This window comes from Apodemus sylvaticus, chromosome 3, assembly GCF_947179515.1.
Source record: "Apodemus sylvaticus chromosome 3, mApoSyl1.1, whole genome shotgun sequence".
Classification (NCBI taxonomy): Eukaryota; Metazoa; Chordata; class Mammalia; order Rodentia; family Muridae; genus Apodemus; species Apodemus sylvaticus.
In genome coordinates, this window is record NC_067474.1 from 25975933 (window position 1) to 25999676 (window position 23744).

General features: G+C 37.0%; 1 protein-coding gene across 3 annotated transcripts in view; it reads right to left on the reverse strand.

The window, feature by feature from the left end:
- Cibar1 (CBY1 interacting BAR domain containing 1) overlaps nucleotides 1-22692 on the reverse strand; it is a 69760-nt gene extending 47068 nt beyond the window's left edge. The window contains exons 1-8 of one of the 3 annotated variants that reach the window (XM_052176106.1): nucleotides 22409-22690; nucleotides 21697-21931; nucleotides 19698-19766; nucleotides 19002-19097; nucleotides 14978-15082; nucleotides 6447-6560; nucleotides 4584-4703; nucleotides 3338-3828 (exon numbers count right to left, since the gene is read on the reverse strand). In XM_052176106.1, the coding sequence (XP_052032066.1) occupies nucleotides 3745-3828; nucleotides 4584-4703; nucleotides 6447-6560; nucleotides 14978-15082; nucleotides 19002-19097; nucleotides 19698-19766; nucleotides 21697-21931; nucleotides 22409-22641 (1056 nt within the window). In that variant the 5' untranslated portion in view covers nucleotides 22642-22690 and the 3' untranslated portion in view covers nucleotides 3338-3744. Of the gene's footprint in view, nucleotides 1-3337; nucleotides 3832-4583; nucleotides 4704-6446; nucleotides 6561-14977; nucleotides 15083-19001; nucleotides 19098-19697; nucleotides 19767-21696; nucleotides 21932-22408 lie in introns of those variants that run through there. The other 2 variants (XM_052176105.1, XM_052176107.1) reach the window with 2 other exon arrangements.
- Nucleotides 22693-23744: the final 1052 nt, after the last annotated feature.

The window sequence follows — 23744 nt, forward strand, 5'->3', positions numbered from 1 at the left end:
CATCATTTTATACTTAGCTTTGGGAATTAGAGTTTATTCTAATTAGGTTGCTAAAGCTAAGACAAAATGTTCAGAAAACAGTAAAATAATCCATTTAAGGTAAAAGGGAAAGTCTGGGTGGGGAAGAATATGATAGTTTTTCTAGGAAGAACTTGGTGGTTCATTGTGTACTGTAGTTACTCATACTCACTAAATATACATTTGAATTTTGACTTTTATGATAACTCATTTTTTTTTGCTTGTACACAATTAGATTTTCCTTGTCCACAAGAATAGAACTACCTCCTAATGGATACTTATATTAGGCAATACAGAGTTTATAAGCATGATCTCAATGTTTATATTCTGTTTCATAAATGAGAAATGAAGTTTAGAGAAGTCAAGCAAGGTGCCTGAAGTCAGCCTATGTTAGGGAACCAATAACACCAGCAGATCCCTGATTATACCCTGTCCATACATATTTTTGCTGTGTCACTTTCCTATATGCTATTTTTAAATTATATAACATCATGATAAACATATTGTCAGGAGTAAACAATATTTTCTTCTATTTGCTTATAAAGTTCTATTTAAAGAATGATAAAAAGTATTGTACCTCAGTGTTGTTAGCTAAATTGTGGAGAAAGTGACTTTAAGAGTTTATATTGGATTCGAAGTCAAAATTTTCATTTTTTGATTTTTATAGTTTGTATGAAATAGTTTCCCACACTGAGTAGTTTTATTTTTTAATTCAGTATATCATTTATCTATTGCAGAAGTGCAGAATAATTTCAGTACCCTGAATTAACATTCAATGACTTAAAGATATCTGAAGCCTGCTTAAGTTTCTGATTTTACTACTAAATAACCTTCTTTAGAATTGGTAAATTTTGTTAAAAAAAATAGATTCTTTGAAGTGGTAGGCTTTTACAGGTAGAATGAAACATTGGAATGCCTAAGCCCAGCACAATGAGACAACTAAGATAAAGCTTAAAGGCAAAGATTATTGAACAAGTAATTGCTTCTCAAACTGGGCTGGGGTGGGGGGTGGTAGTGGTGGATAGAGAACAGCTGGTACACATAAGCACTGTGTCTTGATTTTTGTTTACTTAACATTTTATATGTGTGAGTGATTTGCTTGTATGTATGTAAACTATGTGTGGCGCTAAGAGTTCATCAGATTCCCTGAAACTGGAACTACAGACAATTGTGAGCCACCTTGAGCATGCTGGGAAGTGAACCTTACAACAGCAGTTTGTTCCCAACTGCTGAACCATCTCTTTGAAATAAGTACTGTGGCTGTTTTATTTTCTCAGTTATCAGCTTACTATACATATATTGGTGTATTTGTATGGAGGCTAGAATTTGAAGGTGGTATCTTAAATATGTTTCACTTTTTGGATACAAGGTCTCTCACTGAAACTGGAGTTCACTAATTTGCTGGATATCCTGGCCAGCAAATCTCCAGGATCTTTCTGTATCTGCTTCCTCAAAGCGTACAGGTTTTGATGGTCGTGCAGCGAACACTTTACTGACTGAGCCGTCTTTGTCAACTTCAGGTTTATTATTTTGTAAACTTCATTATAAACATTTATTGTAGAAAACTTGTTTCCTAAGTTACTAACAGTTCCCATTCTACTGAATGGGAATTGTTACTTCACAACTCTTTCTAATACTGCCTTGAGTAACATGTTGATTTAACTCAATTGGCCATGATAATAATATTTATACTCTGGGACTTAGTAAATGGAGCAAGACAGAGTATTCTCCTGGATTGTCAACTCTTGGGTATTGAACACAACTGTTTCAGACACATGAGAGACTGCTACTAAAGTTTCATGTTTGCATTACCCAGCTTCAGGAATTTCATAACCAGTTTTCTATTTACCAACAGTAGGTATGCTGGGAGTGTATTCTTTTTAACAGGACAACAAATGTCAGTTTGCCTCCACATTATACTTTTTTTCTGTTCAGAATGTACATCAAAAATAGTGAAACATATCTAGAAAGTAAACTTAATCCTGTATGATATATAAAACCATCTTAGAAGTGTTCATCTACCAGGAAGCTGGGAATATTGTTAAAAAGTAGTGACTTTTGATTCTTACTACCTGTTAAGCAGTGACCTTGTCACTTTTACATTATATATTAGCTACTGATGTTCATAACTATCAATCTAATAATCTTAATTTTTATTAGAGATGTAAAACTATAGGCTTTTAAACATGATGGTGGTTGCCTGTTTTGGGGTGTCCAGGAGGTGCTGGGAATGAATCCCTGGGCCTCATCATGCATTTTAGACTAGTGGTAACCTCCAGCCCACTTTTCATTCATTAATGTAGTTACATTGTAACTAGTTGTGTAAATAGTCATATAATGGCTTTATTTTTGCTTTGCTGTCCAGAAAATGTGATCTGTAATACACCTTTTATTTGTATAAACATGCCTATATAATGTTCATCTTCTTTGTGTTTTGACAATCTCATGTAGGCAATGTTGGTCCTGAACTCACTAAAGCCAAGGATGACAACTGATCCTCCTACTTTTGGCTTCCAAGTAGTGGGATAACAGGCTTGTACACCACTCTTGTTCTTAGAACATTTTCTGAAGAACAGCGACTACCCAGAATGTTTGCTGCCTTAGACATTAACTTGATAGATGAGTCAGTCGGTTGTTGCTGGAGAGAAGTCACTATTTGTTGAGCAACATTAGAAATACCATAGCTGTTACCCCCTAACATTCAGTTTGAATACTGACCAAGAATATATAAAATTTCAGTAATGACCCCACATCCTTATTACCTACCTAGGGGCTTTAAAGCATTCTGAGCATTTCCTCTTAGGAGGTACCAAAGTAATTTTAAAAGTATCCTCAGGAAGCAATACTTTGTTAAAAACAAACTTTTGTGTTTTGATCATTGCTATGAGATTCATAAAAGCATGATTGTTTACCAAAAGAAAATGGTAAGATATAACAAAAGTTTTATAGTTTTAGGAATAAAATATATACATGTTGACAGTGGTGGCTACATAAGACAGTAGAGTGTGTTAATGCTGTATAGCATTCTATGACGAGGCAACATTTCTAACAAATTACTTGCCTTCCAATTAGTAATAACTTATACAAGTAGAATATGCAGAGCTGTAGAGAACAGTTTCGTTTTAAAACAAGAAAGGTTGAATGTGGCCTTTTAAAATTAGAATGTAATCATATGTACACTTATAAAAGTTGTTATCAGCATCTCGTACCTTTATTGTGTTAAATTTTAGTTGAAAACTCTAAATTTCCATACCAAATGATGAAACATAAATTATAATAAAAGTAAAGAAGCAATCTTTTTACTTAAGAAATTAGGGCCAAGGATTATTAACTGACCTCTTCTGGTCAAAAAATCAAAACCCGGAATTTTTTTCCTAAAAGAAAAAAGGAATTTTTAAATCTTTTGTTACGCATTTACTTTTTTGCACCTTCAATATGTATGCTTGTGTGTCACATACATATTTATAGTGCATTAAATCTGAAATGCTTTGAAATATACAAGCTTTTTTAATAGAACATTTACAGAAAAATTATATACTACCATATGTAGGATGATGAAAGACTATGTAATTCAGAAAAAAATCAGTTTTTTCCTTATCAGCATAATTTTAATTCTTCCCCTCCTCATAGTAGCATTTCATAGTTTAACCTGTCAAGTGAATATAAAGTGATCCTACATTTCAAGTCATTTGACATGAAAACAGAAATGTGAATTCTTTTTTTAAATTAGTTTTCATCTTCTGTAACATCTAATTCTTCATCATCTTCATCTTCTACTTGTTGATCCTTCCTTGTTCGACAGGTTGGTATCTGCTGAAAAATAACATGTAAAAATAAACAATATTTTTCCATGTTTCACATCTTCTTACCTGTTTTTATGAGAAAAGGAATATAGAACAAGTATTTCAGAAAATATAAGTTCCCTGTGTTTTTCAAGGTTGAAGTCTATTTCTATATTGGATTCTGATAGTATGCTTCAGTAACATAAAATTGTGTATTGTGAATTAAATGGTAAGTTATATTTAGTACGTGAAATTTAAACAGCCTTGCACTATTTTGCATGATAATCATCAAAGTGGATGGTAAAATCAGGTATGTCTGTGACAGACAGCAATGTTGACAATAGAAATGTTATCCATTGAAAAGATACTATATATTGCAAGTTTCCCCCAGATATCTTACTTATAACTTAATTCTTTGAGGGTGATTTACACCACCCAGTATACAAGAGTTATATTCTGAGTCCCTGAGTTATGCTTAGAAAAAAGCCACTTTCAGGTATAATTTTAAATAGATCAAGCTTACAATTCAACTCTAGAATTTGTATTTATATTAGATACAGCAAATCTGCACTATTCTGTCTTTCCCATCTGTTTCTTCAGTGTTCTGCCTCAGAGAATAAGTAGTGTGTGATTATTATTATTTCAGTGAAAGACTAAGGCCAGAGATAATACACTGTATGAGGTTACCTAACAAAGGAAACACTTTTAGCACTGAACAACAAAGAAACAACTCAAATTTCTTTACAGATTTGTTTTTTGTTGGTTTTTTTTTTTTAAGCTTACCTGTCCAGTTCCAGATGTGCACTTAGTTGACAGTGTTCTCTGAAGAGGTGACTTTGAATTTGCTCTTACAATGTCTAAACGAGATGGATAATCTGATAGATACAGAGAATTTCGGAAAACCTATTGTAACATAAAACAACATTTTAAATTGAATACTAAATGAACCTCTAGATAAGCAATAAAACAACATTTTAAGTTGGACAGTAAGTGAGCATCTAGATGAGTGAGCATCTCATTCAACCTACATTCTTAATTACAAATCTGGTTAAATTAGAAAAGTAGGATAAAAAATTGTACAAGAACCATGGCAGTTAATCAATGATATAGAGCAGCCATGAAATCTCTTGACAGCAACTGCAAACCAGTGTGCTATGCATCTGCCATTGGTTCTGTTTGCTTTGCCTCCTCTCAACTGTTCCTGACTTCACTGCAGGAACGCCATTATGCATGGTGCACATTGGAGCCACCCTAACCCTGTGAGGGTAACAACGGCATTAGAGTCTGGACTTTCAGTACTCCCAAGTGTTGCCAATGTTTCTAAATCTTTTTTTCTCTTATAAGTACCCCATGTTCCTAACAGGAGTCAGGATAGTCAGGTGTGAATTTTAAACACCTCCCTACAAACTCTTCTAATTCTTAAAAAAGCATTTGTCATTTCAATTTCTTTCAATATGTATTTTTCCTACACAATCAAAACTACAAATGATTTGGTTTCCACAGTTCCCTTTCAATCTTCCTAATGTTTGTAATCCTTTAATAAAGTTCTCATGTTATGGTGGCCTCTAATCCAAAATTATTTCTTTGCTTCTTCATAAGTGTAATTTTGCTTCGGTTATGAATTTTAATGGAATATGTTTTTCTAATATTTTCTTACGTGATCCCCACCTCCAAAGGGTTCCAACCATGAGTTGAGAAGTGCTGGAGGATTGTAATTTGCCTAGGCAATATAGACTACTTTACTTATAAGAAAGGTACTTGGAACAATTGGTGCTGCATTTATTTCTCAGACATCTTGGGATGTAAGTAGTATAGTTTTCCATTTTATAATGATAAGGTTAAAAATTTGTTCAATACTACTACACTCAAATATGAAAGAAATTTACAAACATATCTTTTATACAGCCCTGAAGTGTTTAGTTTTTCATCTATCTTTACAACCTATTTAGTACCTAGCTTATTGAGAGCAGTGATAAGTTACAAGAGCATAGTGCAACATATCTAGGACCACTGGAACAGGGGGGAAAAATTTTAATGACCAAATATATAACAGTTCAAAGTCAGGAATGATAAAATAGACTGATAAAGTACTCGAATTTTGCAGGAAAAGTAGAGAGATCATTCGAACCTGTTACTAAATGCAGTATTTTTCCTTGCATGAAATGGTTCAAGCCTCAAGTGTAGTAGCCTTGAGTACAAAGCATTAAGAATCATATTGTGTTAAGCCTAGACCTTAAGACTTTATTCCCACCAGTGCTATGAAAAGAGCTGGCAGACCCCTGGGAAGTTTCTTTACTCTATTTCAGTTTTAAGGGAGGAAATAAGTATTTTTACTAAAGCTGATGGACCAACTAGCATTGTTAAAATACATAGATCGGTGCAAAGCAGTGATTAATATATTTGCTATTTTATAATTGTGTAAAATTTCAACTCAGTAGCTTTTAAAAGCACATGGAAATGAAGGAGAATGAAATACTAGCTTGAGTATTTGAAGAGAGTACTCAGGCATCTTTTAACCAAGTATAAAGGGAAAATCACAAAAGACCAGTACATTGGGTTGCACACAGTACTATAGATCATTACCATATAAACTGAAGCTTTGAAACATTTGCACACTAACAGAACCGAGTTTAGATGCAGGCCTACCTCTAGGTCTTCATCCTCATCAATTTTTTGTATATTTTGGTAGGCAGCAGTGAAGACCTCTAAAGCTTTTCCATGAAATAACATTTCAATTGTGATAAACTCTGATAATATGTTCTGAAAAACAAAGTGATTGGAATTTTTAAAAATCCTTTAAGTTTGTATGTATATAAGAGTTTATTTAAGAACTATAGAGTTTTGTATTCTCCATTATATAGTCTCAGTATTTAATGTTACTAAGACCCAGTTTTTGGACAGGAGAACGCATAACTGAAATAAAAGCTTTTTACAGCAAAATACTTCAATTTTGCAAAGTGTTGTCACTATTCATTTTTTCCTCTTTTTAAAGTTACTTGTATGAAAAATAAATTGTATATGACTTATAATCCATTATTACATGCTTATAAATATTTGTGTTAAAAATTTGAAACTGATATAAAACTGATCTCTGAGAAGAGACACAAAACTGACCAACAGTATTTGTTACTTGGTGATGTAGGTCATGGGGCACTCTGGTAATAGTATGTAAAACTTGATTATTATAGTGAATAGCACACTATATTTAGGTACCATTTGGAATGTCATACTAACATTTCCAGAGATATACAGGCACACCTTAAGAGATTGCATGGGTTCTACTAAGTGTAGGAATTAATTCCTTAATTTTCAGTTTCCCTAAGATAGAGTTTAAAAAAATCACAAAGGAATGATGCCACTGTGCTACTATATAAGGACGTGGTCAGATCATCAATAAGACTCTAGAAAAATGAAGCATTTCAACAAAGTTGACTGCCAAAGTCATTTACAGAGTATACAAAAAGAATGAATGTAAAAATAAGAGCTTTACACACTTGTTAGAGTGAAAAAGACAAAACAATTAGAAAAACTTAGAGAAACTACTATTGATTTGGCAATGGATACTTAGCTGTGACAATTATAAGCAACAGAAAAAACTGAATAGATGTCCCTAAAATTGAAAATGTGTGTTCATGATACCATCAGAAAGCACAGACAGCAGATATTTGAAAAAGTAATGCTATCTATTATGTAGTAAGGAACCTTGTATTCAGCACATGATAAAAATACAACCTAAGAGTACAGTCCATCCAATTGGAACATAGACACAAGCCTGAATGGGTGTTTCTCCAAGGAATATATACAAATGTTCAGTAAACACTCAGGATTGCAAATCAAAACCTCAAAGAGACACACTACCTTACATATACTTGTATGGCTACAATATGATCATTCTCTACTAAGAAGAAAGTACTGAGGAGTCAAGAATGTGGGACCATCATTCAGTGCTAGGAAGGATGTAAAATGACAAAGCCATCTTGGAACAATATGGCAGTTCCTCAAAGTTAAACATCTACTATAACATTAGTAATTTCATTTTACATTCATATATGTTCAATATATGTATTTCATATAAAGATATGAAATGCAAGAATACTTCCACACAAGAATGTGTTTATAAATGTATAAACTTATAGCCAAATGGGAAAAATTAAAGTAGCCATTGACTGATTAACACATAAACAATACTGTACATCAAATTTGGCCAAAAACAAAGAGTGGTGCGGATAAGCCTGCACACATGCAGTGAAGTAAAACACAAAAACTGTTCCATCCATGATGAAATGTCCAGAATGACGATTAATGGTTTATTAGGGGGAGAGGTAAAGCTAAATTGTAAAGAGATTAGGTAATGAAAATATTCTCAAACTTGTAATGGTTGCACATATTTACACAGTGAGTTGAATTATATCTATTTCATAGGGGAAGTTTTGTCTTGCGCCTTTCTCCTTGTAAAATTTTTTTGTGGGGATAGCAATGGAGACAAAGAAAGGAATTGTACACACTGTAGCTTCATCTATTCCAGAAAGTCTCTTGAAGTACACTTTCTTTGCCCCACTTTTGTACTCCTGAGGGGTAGCTTACATGTAGGTGGGACACAAAAGTGAACCCAAAGGTCACAGATTATTTTTTACCTGAAAAACATTTACAGGTCAAAGGAAGGGTTCGCAGATAAGTGGCAATATTGGTAATATAGCAAAATCACAAAAATAGCTGTTACAGGAAAATTTGCAGTGAGAACAAAAATCCTTAATTTTTAAAAGCATAATATTGCTAATTATTAAGCAATATTGAGGACTTTTTTCAAAGATAACTAAAATATTGTTATCAAAAACCTGCTGAAAAAGACAAATGTGCAGGTTTGTTACGATAAAGGCAATTGTGATATTTGTAACCAAACCAGTTCTTCATTGTGGATAGAAATTAATGTTACTGTCCTATTAGTAATATTACTATAATCAAAAAATACAATGACCAAAAGCAACATGGGGAGGAAAGGGTTCATTTGGCTTCCAGTTTTACATCTTAGTCCATCCTTGAAATTAGTCAGGGCAGGAAGGAACTCAAGGTAGGAATCTAGATGCAAGAGCTGATGCAGAGGCCATGTTAACTGTGGTACTTACTGGCTTACTCATCATGAACCCAGGACCACCAGCCCAGAGATGGTAACTTAGAGTAAATGTTGGAAAAAATTGTCAAAACAATGGACCCAAGAAGCCTGGTGGTGTAGCCACTGTAATATCGAACAAAACAGCCTTTTAACCAAAATTATAAGAAATGATACTCGTCAAAGAAAAATCCCCCAAGATGATATCTCAATTCTATGGCCAAATGCAAAGGCACCCACGTGTAAAAGAAACATTACTAAAGGTTAACTCACATTAATAGTGGGAGACTACAACCTGCACTCTTAACAATGGACAGGACATCCAGACAATAACTAAACAGAAATAATGGAACAGATATTATGACTCAAATGGGTCTAACATATCTACATGGATTAACACTGGACTTCAACAACAACAGAAACTACAGTCAGCATTCAAACTCATGGGAACTGAACAATACTCAATGACCACTATTGAGTCAATGAAGAAAAAAAGAACAAAACAAAGAGTTTCTAGAATTCAGTGAAAAAAATGTCCAACATACCCAAACTTATGGGACACAATGAAATCAATGCTTAGAGAAAAATTCATAACCTTCATTAAGTGCCTTCATAAAGAAATTAGTGAGATCTCATACTAGGGATGTAATACCATACTTGGAAGCTCTAGAACCAGAAGAAGTAAACATACTTAAGGAGTAGAGGACAGAAAATAATCAAACTGACTTGAAATCAATAAAATAGAAAAAAATATAAATAATCAACAAAAGAATTGGTTCTCTGAGAAAATCAACAAGATAGACAAATGCTTAGCCAAACAACAGAACTGAGGTGGGGGGGAGGGAAGGAGGGAAGGGGGGGGGAGAGAGAGAAATTAACAAAATTAGAATGAACAGGGAATATAACAGAACAGACATTGTGGATATACCACGAATCTTTAAATCTTTTAAAAACCTAGACTCCACAGAATTGGAAAAGGTAAAATATACAACTTTCATGACAGATGCCACTTCAAAAGTTAAATAAAGATCAGATAAACAATCCGAATAGACCTATAACCCTCAGGGAAATAGAAGCAATCATTAAATTCCCCTCCCCCCAAAGCTTAGGACTAGGCTGAACTGTTTTAGAGGTTCTGAGTTCAATTCCAAGGAACCACATGGTGGCTCACCAACATCTGAAATGGGATCTGATGCCCTCTTCTGGTGTTTGAAGACAGCTACAGTGTACTCATGTATACATAAACAAAAGGCTAAGGGCCAGATGGTTTTAGTGCAGAATTCTACCAGACTTTCAAAGAAGAGCTAATACCAACACTCCACAATAGAAACAGAACATTACCAAATTCATTTTATGAAGCCAGAGGCACCCTGATACCTAGACCACACAAAGACTCAACAAAGAAAGTGAATTACAGACTAATTTCCCTCATAAACTTTGATGCAAAAATACTCAATAAAATACCTGTAAACTGAATCCACGAACATAGCAAAAATGATCATATACCATGATCAAGAAGGCTTCATCCCAGAAATGCAGGGATGGTTTAACAAAAGAGAATCCATCATATAAATATATGTACCATATAAACAGAAAAAAAAAAAAAAAAGCCAGATGATCATGCCAGTCGATGCTGAAAAAGGCTTTGACAAAATCCAAAACCCCTTCAAATTAAAAGTCTCTGAGAGATCTGGAATACGAGGGACATAACTAAACACAATAAAAGCAATATACAGCAAGCTAATAGACAATATCAAATAAAATGGAGAAAACTTTAAAGCAATTCAACTAAAATTAGGGACGAGACTGTCCACTCATCTCTTCAATGTAGTACTTGAAGTTTTAGAGCAATAAGACAACTAAAAGAGACCAAGAGAATATAATTAGAAAGGAAGACATTTTCAAAGTGTTGCTGTTTGTGGACCATATGATAGTAAACATAAGTGACCCCAAAAGTTCTACCAGGGAACTCCTAGAGCTGACAAATACCTTCAATGAAGTTGCTGGACACAAAATTAACTAAAAAACAAAATAAAACAAAAAACAACAAAGCTAGTAGCCTTGATATATTTAAATGTTAAACAGGCTGGGGCTGGGGAGATGGTTTAGTGGTTAAAAGCACTTGACTGCTCTTCTGAAGGTCCTGAGTTCAAATCTCAGCAACTACATGGTGGCTCACAACCATCTCCTGCAATGTCTGAAGACAGCTACAGTGTACTTACATATAATAAATTAATCAATCTTAAAAAAAAAATTAGGGTGATAACACCATCCACATAAGTGAACAACAGGTATAACAGGAATGTCGAGTCTTTGAGAAAAGAAAGAATATTTCAGAAGACGGAAAGATCTTCCATTCTCATGAATTAAGATTAAAATAGTAAAAATGGCCATTTTACCAAGAGCAATCTACAGATTCAATGTAATTCCCACCAAAATTCCAACAATTCTTTATAAACCTTGACAGAACAAAACTCCATTTCAGACTGAAAAACAAAACAAAACAAAACAAAACAAAAAACCCAGGATATCTAAAACAATCTTCTACAGAACTTTTGGAGATATCACCATCCCCGATTTCAAACTGTACTACAGAGCAATAGCAATAATAGCCACATGGTATTGGCATAAAAACAGGTTGATCAATGGAACTGAATTGAAGATGCAGAAGAACACCCTCATACCTATGGACAATTGATTTTTTGATAAAGAAGATAAAATTCTACCGTGGAAAAAGAAAGCATCTTCAACAAATGTTGCTTGTCTAACTGGATGTCTGCATGTAGAAGACAAATCTGCAAACAGATTCATATTTATTACCCTACACAAAACTCAAGTCCAAATGGAAGACCTCAACATAAAACAAGTTACACTGAAAAGAAAGTGGGAAATATCTTTGAATATATTGGTACAGGAGACAATTTCCTGAATGGAACAATAGCTCAGGCATTAAGATCAATAATAAATAGGACTTCATGAAATTAAAAAACTTCTGTAAGGCAAACAGTATTATTAAAAGGACAAAACAATGGCCCACAGATTGGGAGATTTTTACTAACCCCACATCTGACAGAGGGCTGAGAACCAAAATGTTTAAAGAACTCAAGAAGAAAATGGAGCCTGTTGACTGCCTGAAAGATTGGTTTGTCGAGTGTACACAGATCCTGAGCCTTCTAATGATTTTGATACCAATGATGAAGATGGCTCAAAATCTCCATCAGCCAGTTGAATTAACCTGGAGTGTAGTCTGAATGAGATAGTGTGGTTTTGAAGGCTGGTAGCTATAGACAGGTAACTGTGTTCTTGAGCTCTTATCCGACCTAAGGCAAACAAATACCAAAAAGTTGTATTTGTCCTTCACGACGGGTAAGAAGGAGCAATATAGACATGGACCTAAGACAGGTATGGCTGCCTAGCCACTCTATACCCTAGACAGGATTAAGGAAAACAAGTAAATCTTGAGCTCCCATCCAGCTCATGTTAAAAACAAAAAACAAAAAAAGGGGAACTGTGCACTTCCCCTAGCCTTTTGCCACAGTTGGTTTTCCACCAACATAACCCACCTAGGGTGGAGTCTTCTTCCTTGCTGTACTTTGCAACACAATCCAGCTGAGACAAAGCAACATAATCCAGCTGAGACAAAGCAACACAATCCAGCTGAGACAAAGCAACACAATCAGGTGAAAGAAAGGATGGGTCTGTGGATTTTCCATATATAAATGCATAGCTAAAAATGAAGTTCTGATCCTTGATCAGAAAGGAAAAAAAAAACCCTGAAGAAACTAAATATCAACAAAACAAATAACCTAATTAAAAATATAGGGTACAGACCTAAAGAGAATTCTCAACAGAGGACTCTCAAATGACTGAGAAACACTTAATGAAATGTTCAGCAGTCTTAGCCATTAGAAAAATGCAAATCAAAGGACTCTGAGATTCCATCTTACACCTGTCAGAAAGTCTTAAGATCAAAAACTCAAGTGACAGTCAGGCTGTTGAGGGTGTGGAGTAAGGGGAACATTCTCCACTGCTGTTGGAAGTCTAAACCTTCATAGTCACTCTGAAAGTCAGTATGGCAGCTTCTCGGAAAATCAGGACTAGATCTACATCAATACCAAGCTATACTATTCCTGGCCATATAAACAAAGGATGTTCCACCATATCACAAAGTCACTACTCAACTATTTTCATAGCTGCTTTATTTGTAATAGCTAGAAACTAGAAACAACCTAGATGTCACTCAACCAAAGAATGAATAAAGAAAATGTATATTTACACAATGGGGTATTCAGCTATTAAAAACAATGACATCATGAAATTTGCAGGCAAATGAACTGAACTAGAAAAAAAATCATGCTGACTGAGGAAATTCAGACCCAGAAATACAACAATGGTATGTACTCACTTATAAGTGGATATTAGCCATAAAGTAAATGATAACCATGCTACAATCCTCAGACCCAAAGAAGCTAAGTAACAAGGAGGAGGGGGTGCGTGAATCCCCCTTAGAAGGAGAAACAGAATCAATATCATGGGTGGGCAGGGGAGGGGACTTCATGGGGGTGGAGCTGAGAACAGGAGGGATCAGGTAGGATGTTGGGGAGAGAGAGAGAGAGAGAGCGCAAGCATGAGCGAGCTGGGAAAGGCAAAATAGGTGGGGTGGGATCTTTGGGATGAACTAGAAACATAGGGCAATAGAAACTACCAGGAATCCATGAAGGTGATTCTAACTAAGACTCCAAGCAATGGGGGATATGGAGTCTGAAGCGGCCAGCCATTTCGTGTTACCAGGCAAGATTTGCAATAGAGGTATTAGGACAACCCACTTAGAAAACTCAACCTACAATTTTTCCCACCTATAAGATGTGCATGGAACATCTTAAAGATGGAACAGAAATTGAGGGAAAGGCCAACCAATAACTGGTCTGGTTTGAGACCTAGACCATGAGAGGGCGCCCAACCCAGACACTGCTCATGATATTCTTCCTATGCTTAAAGATAGGAGCCTAGCATAACCATCATAAGACAGGCTTCTTCTAGCAACTGATAGAAACAGATGCAGAGATCTGCAGCCAAATATTACATGGAGCTTGGGGAATCCTGCAGAAAATGGGAAGAACTGTAGGAACCACAGGGGTCTAGGACACCTCAGGAAAACCTACACAATCAACTAACCTGTGCCCATATGGGCCCACAGAGAGTCAACTGTCAACCAGGGAGCATGACCTAGGCCCTCTGTACACAAGTTGTACAGCTTGGTCATCATGTGAGTCTCCTAACAGTGGGAACGGGGCCTTCTCTATTGTCTGCTTTTGGGCTCCTTCCCCCCTATTGGGCTGCCTTGTCTAGAGCCTCATCAGGAGAAAATGTACCTAGTCTTTCTGCAACTTGATATGCCAAGGCTGGTTGATATCCATGGGTGTTGCTACTTTGTTTCCAACCCAATTACCTGGTTAAAAAAAAAAATCTCAATTCAATCAGTAACAATACAAGCTATAAGCTGGGATTGGGCAGATTTCCCACTACACTACTCTATTCCCATCTATATTATTCCATATAATTTGCTGTTTCTCCAGGCCAGGAGCTTCTCTCTCTGCAGCCTTCTCACTTGTAGCTTCTCCCCCTTCCCCTGTGTTCTTTTTCTCCTCCCCCAAACTCTCAGCTCCTCCCTGTTCCTCCTGCACAACCATTGGCTCAAGCCTTTATTTGAAAAGTTAAGGTTGGGAGAAGGTTCACAAGGCAACTCCTCATCTGCAGCCCCTCTGAGGAGTGGAATTAGCATGAAAATACAAGCCCAGGAATATCCACAACACATGGGAGGCCTCCCATTTCTTGAAGAGAAAGGGAGGAGAAGTGGACTGGGGGTGAGGGTAGGATAGGAGAGAGGGGAAACTGCAGTTGGGATATAAATTAAGTAATATAGCCCCTTTAATGCGCCATTGTATTCATAATTACCCTTGATAAACTTTGGTCTATAATTCTTTTTAGTTAAGAACTCTGGGCTAACAGTATGTTATTTTTTCCTTAACTTGAAATAAGGCTAGAAAACCTTTTGTATTAAATTAATTACCTTTATGTCCTTTATTTTCTGCTTTTCAAAATTGTCAATAGTTTCCTCCAAATGACGACTTGTGCGGGTAGCATCAATTGTGGCTCTCTGTAATTCAGTTTCTGCCTAAGAAGGTAAATGTCCCCAAAAGAAAAACTCATCAGAGTCCATGTAGGTGCATCTCTTGGTGTAAGTTACCATTTTACAGTTGGCTTTCTGGCCTAAAAGTGTAAACTGTTAAAATTTATCTTTTACCACACACAACGAAAGCCCTGTATTAGATCATATGCATAACACCAAACTTTACATTTGTTAAGAGACATTTAATCTCAAAAGACAGCCCTTTCTTTAAAACCATTTTCCCTGTTGCCCTCGGATGTACTGTTTTCTACTGCTTCCCTCTGCTTCAGTCTGTACTGTTTATCCCACTGTCATTTCTCTCAAAGAAAAGACTTGTAATTGGTCACTGTTCCTAGTGCTCTCACATTGTCTTACCCTGTAATGTAGGTTACCTGACATGACTACTTTGTAGACTGAGATAATATGTCTCTTTGTGCAGGACAAAGAGGACACACTAAGAAGACCCACAGCTGTGATGGTTCCCACTACAGACAGTCACGGTTTTATTATTACAACATGCAAGTGCTTGAGGAGGGAGACTCAGTGTCTTATCACTGTTTACTTTTAAGAGTTCCCCAAATGCATGAGATATATAATTTTGAATTTTTGAGGCAGGGTCTCCTTATAGAGTCAGTACTGTCCTAGGATTATCTAACACAGATCATGAACTCAAGATTATGAATCAAGCAGTCAAGTGCCTCTTGACTGCTGATTATAGGTGTGTGTCACCACATCTGCATATCATATCTGTATCTATATCTATATATATTTGGATCTATTTGGAATATATGTAACATGGTCTATGCTGGCTGTAAGCTTACTATCTGGTAGAAGAAAACCTTGAACTTTTGATCTTCCTCCTAACCATCCAAGTAATGGGATTACAGGCATGTACTATCATGCTGAAGTTAACCAGATTCTTACAAGCTAACAGCATTGCATTGCTTCATTTAGTTGATTTTATATATATACATATATATGTGTATATATGCATATGCATGCAAATAACTAATATATTAAATGGCAAGTTCTAATGTTTTATTTTATACATGCACTCATGTATGTAGATCTGTGTTGTAAAATAAATTATCACAGCTACTATCTAAATATTTCTATTTACTTGTGGATTGAAGACAGATTCATTCTTTCTTGTAAAAAAGTTGTTTTCTAATACTTTAGTTGTATATTAAGAATTTAAGCATATAGAGTAGGAATGGTACTGTTAAGTGCAGAAAATTCCAATTTAATCATAGTATTTCTTTTTAAGCATCTTTTCCTTTAGGACAATAGTTGTCACCAGACATTAAATGTCATCTTAAGTAGTACCAACAATTAAAAAACATACCTCAACTTTATGATTAAATTATTCCTAATAGTTTTGTTCCTTATCCTAAAATTATATTTGCTCTAAAGTCATATAATTTAATATGAACGTGTCATCAAAGTTTTGAGCTATAATATTCTGACATTTAGTTAGTGCTTCCTTTTAAGAGAATCAGTAAGTTGAAACAAGTAAACAGGTTTACTCTCAGGATCCATTTCTTGACACACCAATTTACTGCCCACCTGCGACTGAAAATTTTCATAAAGGAAAAATACATTTCAAAGAGAATTGAACACTATAAAGTCAAGCCATATACCTTTAAAGAATTGCTCTTACAATTAGAGCAAATCCATAACTTTAAAATACTAAGCACTTTAAGATACTAAGTATATCAACTTGTATCTATATTTGTTTACATTTACCATACAAAGTATAGTTTTAAAAAAGACTTTCAACTTAAGCCTAACTAGTATTAAAAACTATTTAAAAACATTTCTGGTTTTTTTTTTAAAACAGAAAATTCAATGTAAAGTCCCTTTTAAGTTTTGTTCTGAAACTGGCTGTTAGTTACTTGATTTCTGATTTTTTTTCTTTCTGAGAATAGTCAGACTGACTCCTAATGATTACAGTATGTAATATACAATTACATACATATAGTATGTAATATGTAATTTTGTATCTTGTCTTTTTCCTTCTCATTTCCTTATGTTTTAGTTTAAGAGTTGCAAGTCTCTTTAGGACTGGCTAACCTAGAAAAGCACAGGAAGCCTAAGAGCGGGGGTCTTGGAGCCCAGCTTCTGACAACTTAGAGCCTTTTCTAAGGTCTGAAATCCTTTTCCAGAGCAGAGCATTCCCAGAGCCAATCTTTAGGAAAGAATATATACATGTGTGATCATTATTATATTCACTGAAAATTGCTCAAAATTCTACAATGAACCAATCTTGAGTAGGAAATGGTAAGATACAGTTCCGTGAATAAGTATATCCAGTTAGCCAAGACTTTCAATGATGTTAAAGGGGGAAGCTACACTGATGCTTCCAAACTCTTACAGCCGTTCACAATTCATCTGGTACATTGGGATGGACAGTAGATCTTAGGATTGTCTTCTTTAAAAGAAGGGACTATGACTCAGTCATACATTGAACCTTAGCATACTACTGAGTAGGCAGCTGAGTGTAAGGGTCTATCTTTATATCTGGTAAAAATACGCCAATGCTCTTGACTTTTTATTTTTATATTTAATACATTTACATGTAAAGTGTGGTTTATGGTCTAGTTTCAGGATATCAGAATGCTTAGGTAGGTCTTATCTAGTGAGCGGGACAGTTCACCTGTAACAGTAACTTATGTTCTCCCACCTTGTTTGAGGTGCGCCGTAAGGCCTGCTCCTTCCTCTACAGTAGTGTTAACAAAGCATTGTAAGTCAGCAAAGTTTGACTTAGCAGTACTTTCATTTCTATGTTAAAGATCAATATGAAACTTTTGATTCAATCAACAACTATGCAGGATTACAGATGTTATATTTTACTTGCCTTCATAGACTCTTTATCCCAAGAACAAAACAAATTTTGATTACTGACTCAATTCTTTAACACTGGTAACTCCCTAGTCTGACAGATGTCTAGTTGCCAGGCATGAATTTGTAGCATTCTCTGGCTTGTCCAGCTTGCTTAAAACAGACTGTGGTTTGAAATCCTAAGCTCCAATAAATGTCCAGTACATATTCTGCACCAGCCCAACTTAACTGCCTCTTTGGCTTTTTTTTTTTTTTTTTCTTCTTTTTTAAAATAGAAAGTTGGGTATATGAACTTTTGGTTCAAGGAAAGCCAGACCATGTAATTGGTGCAGGCCCATATCACTGCCCAGAGGACTCCCTTCAGGAATGAAGGTGTTCTTCAACCCCCAGTGCCCCAAAAGAGCCACTCCTTATTGGTGTCTGGCTAGGTTGGGTTGGACTCAACCAACCTTGAGCAGGAGGAAGTCAGGTAAGCCAGAACAACAGGGAGGGTGGCAGGGAGGGGTCAGTGCTTTCTACACAGTAGCTAACACTGCATGTGTTTGCTGGTCATTAATGAAACACATTCTAGTTCAGGAAATAACTTTTTCTAGAAGCACTGTTTTGTAACAGACATACCTATTTAGATACCACTTGTCTTGCTATGAGCTTAATTATACTGAAATATCCTGAAGGTATAACTAAAAGTTATCACTATGATTTCATGTAATTTTTTGTTTGTTTTGTTTTTTTGGATGAAGGACATTGTGAGATCAATTTTCCCCCTTCCTTAAAAGAACTGCAGGTAGGGCACTGAGACATTAGCATTTACTGTTTAATTTACCCTGAAAACATCAACATTTCCAAGTAGACTGGGGGTAGTCTATCATGAAAAGCGAACAGGACTGGGTTAGGAGGTGGGGACTGCTTTACAGCTGTCTAGTTTCTCTGTGAAGATTCCTAAGTGGGGTTCTTTTTGCCACTGATATGAAAATTCCTAACTGAGAACTAGAGATGTCTAATTTCCATCTACACTTACTTTTGTACTACATACCCCACCAAACTTTTTTTTTTTTTAAGACCAAAATCCAAAGGATACAATTACATGTCGATCAGATGGGTTTCGCTGGCGTGTCCTTTCTAACTGAGATAGCTGTTTGGCTTCTCGATTCCTTGCTGTTAATGTTGCTTTGAGGTCATCCTGTAAATAAGCATTTTTCTTAATAAAACTTTCTATCTTAAGAAATAAAACATTCTATCTTAAGAATGGAAGAATATTTGATCTCAGCACTGTGAGCACACGAGTTATGAGTACTGTAGTGTGTGCGTGTATAAATGAAAGCCTATGCATTTTATTGATATTGTCTTAGGATAAGACACAGTATGAATGGAAGATGAGCCATGCAAATTCATGACTCTGATATTGATTCTAGTGATGCTTATATGAGCATATGTATAAAAACCAAGCACTGAATTTTATTTTGTGTAAATTAACTCTAAGTTGATTTCAAAAGCAGTTTGTCAGATTTTAAAAATACAAGTCACTATCTTTAAAATAAAAAATATATAAACATATTCATCACATATTTTAAATGTTTCCACAATAATGATTTTTATTGCTAGACAGAATATTAATAAACTCAGCAAGCTTGGTAAAAATGCTTCATTATTTTTAAAGATCCAAGACAATCTTTTTCAAAGTATATAAAAAGAATAACTATATTTTATTTTTTGTTATGAAAAAGACAAAACCTCATACCTTTTTCATAATACCAAGTAGATGAAAAATGGACTGACTTACTCGTTTCATCTTTACAATGGTCCCGTAAGCTTTCAAGGGTTCAACTACTTTGGCTTCAAGTCTTTCCACCTATTGAAAATTATATAAAATATAACCGAAAAGAAACATAGAAATACCAAAATTTAAATCCAGAAATAAAGATCTATGCTGTTTAATCTGAAATAAATACTATACAGATTAGTTGGTTTAAAATGTTAAGTTACAGGATAGTCGCAGCTTTCAGGAGGCTTAAGGCAGGACAGCTTCCATTTTTATGTGTTCAAGCACATACTGTCAGATCTGTCAGATATCACAGATACTGACTCCATGCATGTAGCTCAACCGTCCAGAAAAATTAAAAGCTGAAATACACTGTGACTAGGAACATTTAAAGTAACACAACCCTCAAAAGCAGACAGCTTTTGGAAATATTGCATTAGCTGAACTGTTTTAAGCAGCAACTCATGATGTATCAAAGCCCAGAGAACAAGATAAATGGGCTTAGTGTTGTTGATCTGCCAAACTGTACAACTGATTTCTTTTTACCTAGAATTAAAGTTTCTCAAACTAATTTTAATCACAAAGTAATAGCAATTCTTTTAATAACACTAGTAAAAGGAACTGAAGAAAACATGTTATACGAAGATGAGGCACTGAAACTTCAGAGAAGGCAAGCAAGTGACATCTATTGCTTAAAACAAACATTTTACAGCAAATAAAATGCTTTTAACAATGATACAGGTTTACCTAATCAATCCATTTCATTTCAGGTCAATTCTTTGGTTTCTGGAAATGACATTATACGGATGTTCCATTTTAAAAGAGTTTAGGAAATTATAAAAAAAATAATCATTTTAGTATTCAGAATTCTGAAATCAGTGTTCTGAATAGCCAGGACAGCGTAAGGCATGCCAGCTCTAACGCCACACACTGTGAGGTTTATCCATGTCTGTTCTAACAGTCTCCCTTGCCTTTCCCTTGCCTACCTTTGCCATGTTCATTAGCACCTCCACCATTTGGTAAGCAGGGAAACAGAGCAGAGCAAACGCAAATCAATTCACTTTGCTATTTGATAACTAGCATAAAAAATTTCTAGAAATGGGAAAGTATTGGTAAAATAGGACTTTATAATTATCTGTGAATAAAAGCTATTTCTGACACATTAAATCTCCAGTTACCATGTATAAACTGAGCATTGCTTGTTACAGAAGAAATATAGGCCAAGAACTCAATGTTTTTCTTACAGGTATCCCCGAGGAATTAGTACTCAAGTTTTGTATGCATAATGATAAGTTCATAGATTATTTCTCTCTCTCTTTTTTTTCAGTAAATAAAAATTTGTTTTAGGCTTTAAAATTGAGAAAGATTAATGGGGCTTGTTACAAAAGTAAAAAAGCAATCAAATTTGAACGTGCCAACTTTTGTTAAGTCAGCTGGTATCAAAAGTATGTGAAAGTGCTTATGCAGTATTAAGAAAATACTGGCTTTTAGAAAGATCTCCCAAGAGCAAGGCTATGGTCACTCAAAGCAAACACAGCCAACTTCTCAGCTACATATCACTTGGTTTGTTTCTTGTGTTGTAAATCATAGCGTTCTGATTGTTCGACTTCCAAACCATGGGACTATCAGCAACGTGTAGCCCATTTACTATTTTGTTATCATCTTGTCATTTTTAGCATTTCCATCTCTAGTTATTCTTTAAAATGCACTTGGCTCACACAGGCCGAACAGGTGCTTTCCTTCCCCCACAACTACTATATATGTCACCTTTTCTGAATGCCTGCTCCCTGTTCTCCTGTTGGCAAATGCAGCAGTGCACTCAAGACTTCAAACACACCTGGTGTTTAGTTTGAAAACTATCAGGTCACAGAAAGGTTTGGTGTAGAGGTCCCACAGCGTTACAAACAGGAAAGACACTCATCAAGGGTACATTCACCACTGCTGGGTAGGTTACAACGTCAAGTCCACAATTCCTACACACTACTTCTTGGGCTTATGACACCAGAACCTCACTTCATACCTCTGCCTGGCGGTAATCTTGAAGTTTGGCAAACTCATCAGCAAAGTCTTTCAGACCCTGCTTTAAATTTGGGGTCTCGGTAGAGGCATACATGTTGATTTCATTCACCAGGAGGTCCGCTTTGTCTCGAAGCCTGGCAGTTTTCCGTACATAAGCAGCAAAGATTTGGCAAAGCTCTCCAAAATGCTTCTCCACATTCGTGACAGCATCCTGCAGTTGTTTTGTTTGGGCATCTCTAGAAAAAGGAGACACAGAACACTGTTCTTAAAACGGTAAGATGGTGTCCCGTTAATTTCATATGCAAACATTCCCGGGGCATCCGAAGTCCTGAAGTGCAATATTTCCCAGCTCTCCCAGAGGCTCTCCCCGCTCTACGACCTCAAGCAGGGTCTGGTCCTGCCTAGGACCTTGCAGGCCCGGGGAAGGGCCCGGGCCCTGTGGGCCGAGAGGGGCGGCGCTGCCGCGGCTCGGGCACCTACGGCCTCCCGGGCTCTGTACCGCGGCGGGGCCCGGCCAGCTCAGGGGGACCAGTCGGCCGGGAGACTCTCTCGGCCCCGCACTCGCTGCAGCCCGGTGGACGGGCTGCAGAGCGCCACGGGGACCGTGCGGCCTCCTCCTGCCCCAGCCGGCTTCCAGGCCCTCGGCCGGTCTCCTCTCGCCCACCCGGCCCTCTCCCTTGGGCGGCCTGCACGACGAGGCCCCGGGCGGTTACCGGTCATCCAGATTGCGCCTCAACATCTTGTCTTTCGCGCCGCCGGGAACCCGGGACGGGAGCCCAACGAGCGCGGCTCCGGGCCGCCAGGGCGCGCGGGAGCAGGAGACGCCGCCACTTCTACCGGGAGCCGAGAGCGCGCCGGGCGCGCCGCCGCGCCTGCCCGGCGTTTCCGTGGCGACGCGGCGCGCGCCCCGGAGGTCAAGAGCAGGGAAAGGGAGACCAGAGGGCATTGGGCAGAGGGAACACCAAGCATCCTCCTTCAGCGCCTGCAGCTCTCTAGCCCTCCCAGGCTGCTGGAAGCAAAGGAGGAAAAACTACCCAGGAGCAACCGGAAGGGGTAAGGGAAATAAAGGTGAATGGGGTTCAGGCTGTGCTACTGGATGTGTGGACTTAAAGCCATGCTTATCCCTGTGTTTCTCGGTTGAACGTGATAACGAGTGGGCTCATGGAAGCTGCCTTTGGAAAAGATCCACTCTGTAAGTTAGATTTCTATTACAGTGATAAGGCCCGGACAAAAATCAAGCTGGGGAAGAAAGAGTTTCTTTGGCTGACATCCCAAGTCACAGTCTTTGAGGAACTCAAGGCAGGAACCCGGAGGCAGGAACTGAAGCAGAGGCTGTGGAGCAACACTGCTTGCTAGCCTCCTCGATTGACTTTCTTATATACCCCAGGACCTGTTGCATGTCTACAGTATTACCGGGCCCTTCCACATCAATCATCTATCAAGAGAACAGCCCACGGGCCAGTCTGAAAGAGACAATCTGAGAATCTAAGTTCCCTCTTCTTAGGTAATTCTAACGTTGGTCAAATTAACCAAACAGAAACAAACAAACAACAACAACAAACCGAACAAAACAACATCCGCAACAAATCTAGGCAGCACAACAGTGCTTTTCTCCTCCTCGTCACTCATTTTAATTTCATCTCTCCCCCGTGCAGTTAACTGAGTGTCTGCTTTGCGAAAAAGGTTGTTAGACCCAGTCGAAGTGTGGACCTGAATGAAGGTCCCCAGTTTGAAGAGACACATATATCCTGGAGCCTTCCTTTAACTTGTGAGAAGCTTCAAATTTTGTCTGCTTCTCAAATGCCCATAATCTCTGAGAATAAAGTCCTAACCTAAGGTCAGAACAGTCTTTGCTCTTACAGAGCTCACAGCCTGGGTGGAAACAACCAAACAATCAAACACATGTAACACAACCCAGACATGTGCTACTGTGTCGGGTTTTGTTTTATGAGCAAATTACAAGACCTAGTGGCTTATAAAAATCCACTAGTCAGTTCAGGATGCTGTAAATGGTGTGGATGGTACTTCCTTGGGTCTGTTCATCTGGGT